Consider the following 9,171-nt stretch of genomic DNA (forward strand, 5'->3'; position numbering starts at 1 on the left):
GGTTCCTTGATGAAGTCCAACTTCGAGTCGGTTTATGTTGCGAATGCAGCCATCAACGATGTGAGGAAGTATCGAATTACAATGGAGAACCACACCAATTTTCTTATTCTCTTATTTTGCTTATTTCTAACAGGAAAGACAGAATTGTATTACACTCTGCAGATAAAATAGCAAAATCAAACGGTAAACTATTGTTGGAATTACAAAACGCTGTCGCATTTTTGCGCTTAGTCTGCAGGTGACAGTTTTATAATAATTCCGACAATCCTGAACCTGAAACAACGAAACACTTAGAAACAATTTTTGGTTACAAAAAACGCATGAAAAATAGGAAAAAAAAAACAAGCCAACAAGATACAAAAGAGAAGCGTCATGCCGCGGCAGGACTAAAACAAAAACTACTTGATGTGCCCCTTTAAAGATTACTGTAGTTTTTTGAAAATTCCGAAAAATTTAAAACAATTTTCTGTTTTGACCTGAATCAAAATTGAAAAAAAGAGAGCTCATAAATATTTTTGGAACACCTTTTGCCAATATTTCCTAAAATTGAATCAGACAAACCACAATAAAATCAGGATTATATTCTTGTTAGTCATCAGAAATGTATAAGGGAATTCAATAGCATTCGTCGTCCAATGACACACTAAAGAAAGTAAAAAAGTAACCATAGCCTATGGTCCATAGGAAGAAGGAAATGGGAAGAAACAGATAATTGAATAAGATAGAAACGAAGCAGACATTAGTGAGAGGACGACAAAGGGCGACGATGGCTAAGAATGGCTGTTTTCGAATGTTTTTTAAAAACACTTTAGGAGGAAAATAGACACGGAAGCCATTTAAAAAGAGAAAAGAGGGTGGAATATTTAGAGGACGTCACACCTACTGAGACATTCAAAGTGCAATAGAAAAAAGAAACTTCGGTGTGTATGTGTTTTAATCTCGTTTGGAAGCTATGAACTGTGAACGAAAAAAAATCTATGAATCAAAAAAAAATCTAGTAAAAGTAGAGAAAAACTAAACAGTGTCAGTGTTTTCAAACGAGACCGATTCGTTAAATAACAACACCTTTCGTAATCTACTGAAAAAGAGTAGATGATCCGCTTAGTGAGATCATCACTCTGATTTTGGAAACTTCAGCTGTTCCAGCAAACGAAAACATGCACGGAAAAAGAAGGATGCGGCGGAACATATAAAAAAATTCCGGAATATTCCGAGGAATAAAACTAATAAAAAAGTGTGAAATATTGAAAATCGTGAAGATTTTTCTAATAAAGGAGATATTTTTAAAACCATGAGCCCAGAACAAAACATGATAGACGAGAAGACATTGCTCAGTTGGTGCCTATTGAATAGTCTATTCAATAGAAGACATCACTGACAAAACCAGTTCTCAGCGCGGTATTGCTAACCAACCACAGACCAACAACCATTGTCTCCGTGGTCGTAAAAAAGGCACTTCCAGAAAAACGAAGAAAAAAACTAATTCATGAATCGTTTATTTTTCTTTTCAAGAATACAAGATGGTCCTACAAGGATTGTGTACACGTTTACCTTCAGGGCGGACAGACATCTGGTACTCGAGCACAAAGTGCCGCATTACTCATTCCGTAGTTCTGCACACCTGTTTCACATTGAGTTGCATACATTTTTCCATTTTCTGGACTTGTATTGTTAGTGACCATTATGCCAACACATCCATGTGGTTGGGAGCTTACTCTGGAAATATAATAGATTAAGTTGGAATACAGTACATAGTTCATTTACAACACGGGTTGTCCAGAAGCCCACAAGTTGTAATGTTGAATGATGGAAACGTATTTTGTGTTGTCATCATCCACGAATTCGTATGCCTGAAAAGGAAAAATTTAAAAATTCAGAAAACAAATTTCCGATACCTTGAAGGAAGTGCAAGACTCATTGTTGGTTGAGGTTTGTGTCAAACATATAACTTTTCTTTTCAATGCAATCGTCACCAGAATCTGACTGTTGTTGCTGGTCGTATAGTTCACAGAATCTTTCGCTAGTTGAACGACAAAGTTGTATTCAGTGATATTCTCGATTCCCGACAAGTATCCGCCATTTGATTGACAAAGAGCAACCGATTGATCGTAAGTTTGATTGTATTGATTGATAACTTTGAAACAATATGGGCGAGCGGTCGTTCGGTTAAATGGAGTCCATCCCTCTGCACATTTCAATTGGCTTTTGGTACACACTTCTGAAATATTATTTGGGATACTTTCCAAATATCTGAAACAAACTCTCAGTGGTGGTAGATACGGTAGTGGTCGTTGGAACTGTTGGAGTTGCAGTGGTTACTGTAGTTGTTGAAGGAGTTGTTGTTGGAGTCACTGTTGTTGATGATGATCCAACACAAACAGCAGGGTGTCCACATACGAGAAGTTTCAGAACAACTTGATATGCAGACATTGCTTCATCACAACTAGAAAACAATACTTGAATTCTTGAATTCCATATATTTTTTCACCTCAGAGACCAAAGAAGTTCATCAGATCTTTTAGAAGGATCGATCCACACTCTGATTCCAACGCATTCTTCTGGTTGGTCTGGATCCCTGTAAAAAAATTATATTCAAATATCTCAAGCTGGAAATCACATACACCACTGGTTGCACAGGTATAGTTGATTTAAATTTGTTTGCGAAAATGTAGTTTGAAGTGGTCACACCGTCGGTGAAATAATAGGCCTGAAATGTATTATCTACATTTTTCAATGTCCAAAAAACTCACATTTGCTGGATTACAGTTTTCATCTCGCAAACATTCCTGTGTTCGCTTAGCTCCCAGAACCATCATAACTGATACATAATTTCCGTTTGCCAGGGATTTCACAATAGCTGAATCGGTTTTGGTTTGGTCTGAAACCATTATCTTTTCAATTTTCTTCGATCTATTCTCTTAATTTAGTTTACCTAGAAGCCAGTTATACTCTGTTTCATCTGCTGGACCAGTTAGTACGGAGTGATAGTTAGTTTGACAGTAATCGGATCCTTCTGTGAAGTTCTGCACAAAGTGGAAGAAAGGTCTCATACACCACATTTTTCCATTTCTCAACACTGGATGGAAACCAAATTTACACACTTTTACGGGACATTCAGTTGTTGTTGGACTCGATGTGGATGTGGATGATGGTACTGTTGCAGTGGAAGTGGACGAAACAGTTGATGAAGCTGTTGAAGTTGATGGAGCCATAGATGTGGATGAAGTTTCAGATGTACTAGACGCAGACGTTGTCGTTCCAATAGAAGTTGAGATAGTTGTTGGAGGAGTAGATGGACATGTTCCAATCTTTCCACAGACGACCATCCTAGATTGCTTACCATTACTTCTCAAAGCAGTATTGCAATCAAGGGAATACACTTTGTTTTGGGAATTCGACGTACTGTCTGTTATAAATTGTATTCCAGCACAAGCACGTACAAGTGATGGAGAAGTTTCAACGCCTGCATCACTGTTGAAGTTCTGATTTATCAAAGTGTTTGAGGTACTTCCCAAACCATCCTGCCAGATGAAACCTTGGGGTAGTTGACAAGCTGGAGTTTGAGCACCATTATCGCTTGTACATTGTGGTGTTCGTTTCAATCCGATCAGAATCATTGCTCTGTTGTAAGATGTCATGTTGGTAACAACATCTGGGTTTAGGCGCGCTTGACTCATGATCTCGTCGTATTCGGGATTGGTATCAGGTCCGGTCAGGAAGGCTTGATAATTGTCGTAGCAGAAGAATGCTCCATCATCATAACTCGAAGTGTCATGGTAGAAGAGCTGAAATTCAAAGACAATACGAAAAATTGAAAAAGAATGGGCTATCCGTTTTTGATTTGCCGGAAAGAAATTTCACATGAGCCCCATGTGTTTCGAATTGAAATTTAGAAAACCTGAATAAATGATTTGATATTCTTCCTAATTAACAGTTGTTCGATGTGCCATGGCCTTTGAAAACACATGATTTCTTAAAACATGGCACAGTGATAACTCCAGTCAAGATCAAATCAGTTACACAGTTTATCTCAAAGTTGTATGTAACCCGAGAACCAGATGAAAACTTACTCTCATGCAAAGAGTTTTTCCTCCACGTTGAGTCTTGAACCAGCCACTTCCACAAACTGTACTGATACATCCTCCAGTTGTTGTTGACTGAATTGTTGTCGATGTGGATGGAGCCTGAGTTGATGTTGATGTTGGTGCCTCAGTAGTTGAGCTGGATGGTACTTGTGTGGTTGAAGACGATGGAGGCACAGAAGTTGAGGTGGATGGTTCTGCCGTTGTGCTTGACGACGGTGCTTCAGAGGTGGAGGTGGATGGTTCTTGTGTGGTTGAAGATGTTGGAAACTCGGAGGTTGAAGTGGATGGTTTTTCCGTAGTCGTCGAAGTCAGTAATTCGGTGGTAGAAGTGGATGGAATTCGAGTAGAAGTAGACGGAACAGTCGATGTTTCAGATGTACTAGACGCAGACGTTGTCGTTCCAATAGAAGTCGAGATAGTTGTTGGAGGAGTAGATGGACATGTTCCAATCTTTCCACAGACGACCATCCTAGATTGCTTACCATTACTTCTCAAAGCAGTATTGCAATCAAGGGAATACACTTTGTTTTGGGAATTCGACGTACTGTCTGTTATAAATTGTATTCCAGCACAAGCACGTACATGTGATGGAGAAGTTTCAACGCCAGCATCACTGTTGAAGTTCTGATTGATCAAAGTGTTTGAAGTACTTCCCAAACCATCCTGCCAGATGAAACCCTGGGGTAGTTGACAAGCTGGAGTTTGAGCTCCATTATCGCTGGTACATTGTAGTGTTCGTTTCAATCCGATCAGAATCATGGCTCTGTTGTAAGATGTCATGTTGCCAACAACATCTGAGTTTGATCGTGCTTGACTCATAATCTCGTCGTATTCGGGATTGCTATCAGGTCCGGTCAGGAAGGCTTGATAATTGTCGTAGCAGAAGAATGCTCCATCATGATAACTCGAAGTGTCATGGTAGAAGAGCTGAAATTCAAAGAAGATTAATTACGTAGGACGATCGGTTGTTGATTTGCTGAAGAAAAGTCACACGAATTCCATATTTTTAGCCATATTTTTCATTCTTTTAAACTCGATAAAATCGGGACTTTTTACTAACCTCCAAACAAATGATTTGATATTGTTATAGGCAGAATTAATGATCAGTTGTTTGTTGTTTGGCTTTTAAAAGTTCATAGTTTCTCTATTTGAATCTTTAATTATCGGACAGCAACTCAATGAAACTAAGAGTGACGTAGTTCTATTGAACACCTTTTACAGTGCTAACTCTAGTCAAGATCTAATCAGCCACACAGCTTCCATATCTTTTTAAACTTTTATGTAAGACGAGAGCCAGATAAACAACTTACTCTCATACAAAGAGTTTTTCCTCCACGTTGAGTCTTGAACCAGCCACTTCCACAAACTGTACTGAGACATCCTCCAGTTGTTGTTGACTGAATTGTTGTCGATGTGGATGGAGCCTGAGTTGATGTTGATGTTGGTGCCTCAGTAGTAGAGGTGGATGGTTCTGTCGTTGTGCTTGATGACGGTACTGCAGTAGTAGAACTGGATGGTTCTGCTGTGGTTGAAGACGACGGAGGCACCGATGTTGATGTGGATGGTTCTTGGGTTGTAGTAGATGATGGAGACTCAGATGTTGAAGTGGATGGTTTTTCTGTTGTGCTCGACGACGGTATTTCAGTAGTAGAAGTAGACGGAACAGTCGACGATTCGGTTGTACTGGACCCAACTGTTGAAGTTCCAACAGAAGTCGACACAGTTGTTGGACTGGATGGTTCGGCTGTCGTGCTCGATGATGGTACTTCAGTAGTTGAGCTGGATGGTTCTGCTGTCGTGCTCGACGATGGTACTTCGGTAGTTGAACTGGATGGTTCTGCTGTCGTGCTCGATGACGGTACTTCAGTAGTCGAGCTGGATGATTCTGCTGTCGTGCTCGAGGAAGGTACTTCAGTAGTTGAACTGGATGGTTCTGCTGCCGTTCTCGATGACGGTACTTCAGTAGTTGAGCTGGATGGTTCTGCTGTCGTGCTCGACGATGGTACTTCGGTAGTTGAGCTGGATGGTTCTGCTGTCGTGCTCGACGATGGTACTTCGGTAGTTGAGCTGGATGGTTCGGCTGTCGTGCTCGATGAAGGTACTTCACTGGTTGAACTGGATGGTTCGGCTGTCGTGCTCGACGATGGTACTTCGGTAGTTGAGCTGGATGGTTCTGTCGTGCTCGATGAAGGTACTTCACTGGTTGAACTGGATGGTTCGGCTGTCGTGCTCGATGATGGTACTTCACTAGTTGAGCTGGATGGTTCTGCTGTCGTGCTCGACGATGGTACTTCGGTAGTTGAGCTGGATGGTTCTGCTGTCGTGCTCGATGACGGTACTTCAGTAGTCGAGCTGGATGGTTCTGCTGTCGTGCTCGACGATGGTACTTCGGTAGTTGAGCTGGATGGTTCTGCTGTCGTGCTCGACGATGGTACTTCGGTAGTTGAGCTGGATGGTTCTGCTTTCGTGCTCGACGATGGTACTTCGGTAGTTGAGCTGGATGGTTCTGCTGTCGTGCTCGATGACGGTACTTCAGTAGTTGAGCTGGATGGTTCTGCTGTCGTGCTCGACGATGGTACTTCAGTAGTTGAGCTGGATGGTTCTGCTGTCGTGCTCGACGATGGTACTTCGGTAGTTGAGCTGGATGGTTCTGCTGTCGTGCTCGACGATGGTACTTCGGTAGTTGAGCTGGATGGTTCTGCTGTCGTGCTCGATGAAGGTACTTCACTGGTTGAACTGGATGGTTCGGCTGTCGTGCTCGACGATGGTACTTCGGTAGTTGAGCTGGATGGTTCGGCTGTCGTGCTCGATGAAGGTACTTCACTGGTTGAACTGGATGGTTCGGCTGTCGTGCTCGATGATGGTACTTCACTAGTTGAGCTGGATGGTTCTGCTGTCGTGCTCGAGGAAGGTACTTCAGTAGTTGAACTGGATGGTTCTGCTGTCGTGCTCGATGACGGTACTTCAGTAGTTGAGCTGGATGGTTCTGCTGTCGTGCTCGACGATGGTACTTCAGTAGTTGAGCTGGATGGTTCTGCTGTCGTGCTCGACGATGGTACTTCGGTAGTTGAGCTGGATGGTTCTGCTGTCGTGCTCGACGATGGTACTTCGGTAGTTGAGCTGGATGGTTCTGCTGTCGTGCTCGATGACGGTACTTCAGTAGTTGAGCTGGATGGTTCTGCTGTCGTGCTCGACGATGGTACTTCAGTAGTTGAGCTGGATGGTTCTGCTGTCGTGCTCGACGATGGTACTTCGGTAGTTGAGCTGGATGGTTCTGCTGTCGTGCTCGACGATGGTACTTCGGTAGTTGAGCTGGATGGTTCTGCTGTCGTGCTCGATGACGGTACTTCGGTAGTTGAGCTGGATGGTTCTGCTGTCGTGCTCGACGATGGTACTTCGGTAGTTGAGCTTGATGGTTCTGCTGTCGTGCTCGATGACGGTACTTCAGTAGTTGAGCTGGATGGTTCTGCTGTCGTGCTCGACGATGGTACTTCGGTAGTTGAGCTTGATGGTTCTGCTGTCGTGCTCGATGACGGTACTTCAGTAGTTGAGCTGGATGGTTCTGCTGTCGTGCTCGACGATGGTACTTCGGTAGTTGAGCTTGATGGTTCTGCTGTCGTGCTCGACGATGGTACTTCGGTAGTTGAGCTGGATGGTTCTGCTGTCGTGCTCGACGATGGTACTTCGGTAGTTGAGCTTGATGGTTCTGCTGTCGTGCTCGACGATGGTACTTCGGTAGTTGAGCTGGATGGTTCTGCTGTCGTGCTCGACGATGGTACTTCGGTAGTTGAGCTGGATGGTTCTGCTTTCGTGCTCGACGATGGTACTTCGGTAGTTGAGCTGGATGGTTCTGCTGTCGTGCTCGATGACGGTACTTCAGTAGTTGAGCTGGATGGTTCTGCTGTCGTGCTCGACGATGGTACTTCAGTAGTTGAGCTGGATGGTTCTGCTGTCGTGCTCGACGATGGTACTTCGGTAGTTGAGCTGGATGGCTCTGCTGTCGTGCTCGATGACGGTACTTCGGTAGTTGAGCTGGATGGTTCTGCTGTCGTGCTCGACGATGGTACTTCGGTAGTTGAGCTTGATGGTTCTGCTGTCGTGCTCGATGACGGTACTTCAGTAGTTGAGCTGGATGGTTCTGCTGTCGTGCTCGACGATGGTACTTCGGTAGTTGAGTTTGATGGTTCTGCTGTCGTGCTCGATGACGGTACTTCAGTAGTTGAGCTGGATGGTTCTGCTGTCGTGCTCGACGATGGTACTTCGGTAGTTGAGCTTGATGGTTCTGCTGTCGTGCTCGATGACGGTACTTCGGTAGTTGAGCTGGATGGTTCTGCTGTCGTGCTCGACGATGGTACTTCGGTAGTTGAGCTTGATGGTTCTGCTGTCGTGCTCGATGACGGTACTTCGGTAGTTGAGCTGGATGGTTCTGCTGTCGTGCTCGACGATGGTACTTCAGTAGTTGAGCTGGATGGTTCTGCTGTCGTGCTCGACGATGGTACTTCGGTAGTTGAGCTGGATGGTTCTGCTGTCGTGCTCGACGATGGTACTTCGGTAGTTGAGCTGGATGGTTCGGCTGTCGTGCTCGATGACGGTACTTCAGTAGTTGAGCTGGATGGTTCTGCTGTCGTGCTCGATGACGGTACTTCAGTAGTTGAGCTGGATGGTTCTGCTGTCGTGCTCGATGACGACACTTCAGTAGTTGAACTGGATGGTTCGGCTGTCGTGCTCGATGATGGTACTTCAGTAGTTGAACTGGATGGTTCGGCTGTCGTGCTCGATGACGGTACTTCAGTAGTTGAACTGGATGGTTCGGCTGTCGTGCTCGATGATGGTACTTCACTAGTTGAGCTGGATGGTTCTGCTGTCGTGCTCGAGGAAGGTACTTCAGTAGTTGAACTGGATGGTTCTGCTGTCGTGCTCGATGACGGTACTTCAGTAGTTGAGCTGGATGGTTCTGCTGTCGTGCTCGAGGAAGGTACTTCAGTAGTTGAACTGGATGGTTCTGCTGTCGTGCTCGATGACGGTACTTCAGTAGTTGAACTGGATGGTTCTGCTGTCGTGCTCGACGATGGTACTTCGGTAGTTG

General features: G+C 44.1%; 2 protein-coding genes across 2 annotated transcripts in view; one reads left to right on the forward strand and one right to left on the reverse strand.

The window, feature by feature from the left end:
- Positions 1 to 1,553: 1,553 nt before the first annotated feature.
- The window catches only part of Cbr-clec-223, a gene marked incomplete at both ends in the record, with an annotated part of 8,694 nt that continues 1,076 nt past the window's right edge, over positions 1,554 to 9,171 (reverse strand). The window contains 10 exons of the mRNA XM_045237537.1: positions 1,554 to 1,716; positions 1,765 to 1,850; positions 1,896 to 2,218; positions 2,262 to 2,443; positions 2,489 to 2,575; positions 2,622 to 2,707; positions 2,751 to 2,878; positions 2,933 to 3,785; positions 4,071 to 5,012; positions 5,396 to 9,125. Coding sequence (XP_045097823.1) covers positions 1,554 to 1,716; positions 1,765 to 1,850; positions 1,896 to 2,218; positions 2,262 to 2,443; positions 2,489 to 2,575; positions 2,622 to 2,707; positions 2,751 to 2,878; positions 2,933 to 3,785; positions 4,071 to 5,012; positions 5,396 to 9,125 — 6,580 coding nt within the window. The remainder of the gene's footprint in view (positions 1,717 to 1,764; positions 1,851 to 1,895; positions 2,219 to 2,261; positions 2,444 to 2,488; positions 2,576 to 2,621; positions 2,708 to 2,750; positions 2,879 to 2,932; positions 3,786 to 4,070; positions 5,013 to 5,395; positions 9,126 to 9,171) is intronic.
- Positions 5,547 to 9,171, forward strand: part of CBG23155 — a gene marked incomplete at both ends in the record, with an annotated part of 3,645 nt that continues 20 nt past the window's right edge. Inside the window, one exon of the mRNA XM_002636438.1 lies at positions 5,547 to 9,171. This exon is cut by the window's right edge and continues 20 nt beyond it. Within this exon, the coding sequence (XP_002636484.1) occupies positions 5,547 to 9,171 (3,625 nt within the window).

This window comes from Caenorhabditis briggsae (assembly GCF_000004555.2).
Source record: "Caenorhabditis briggsae complete genome, chrV, whole genome shotgun sequence".
In the NCBI taxonomy this organism is placed as follows: Eukaryota; Metazoa; Nematoda; class Chromadorea; order Rhabditida; family Rhabditidae; genus Caenorhabditis; species Caenorhabditis briggsae.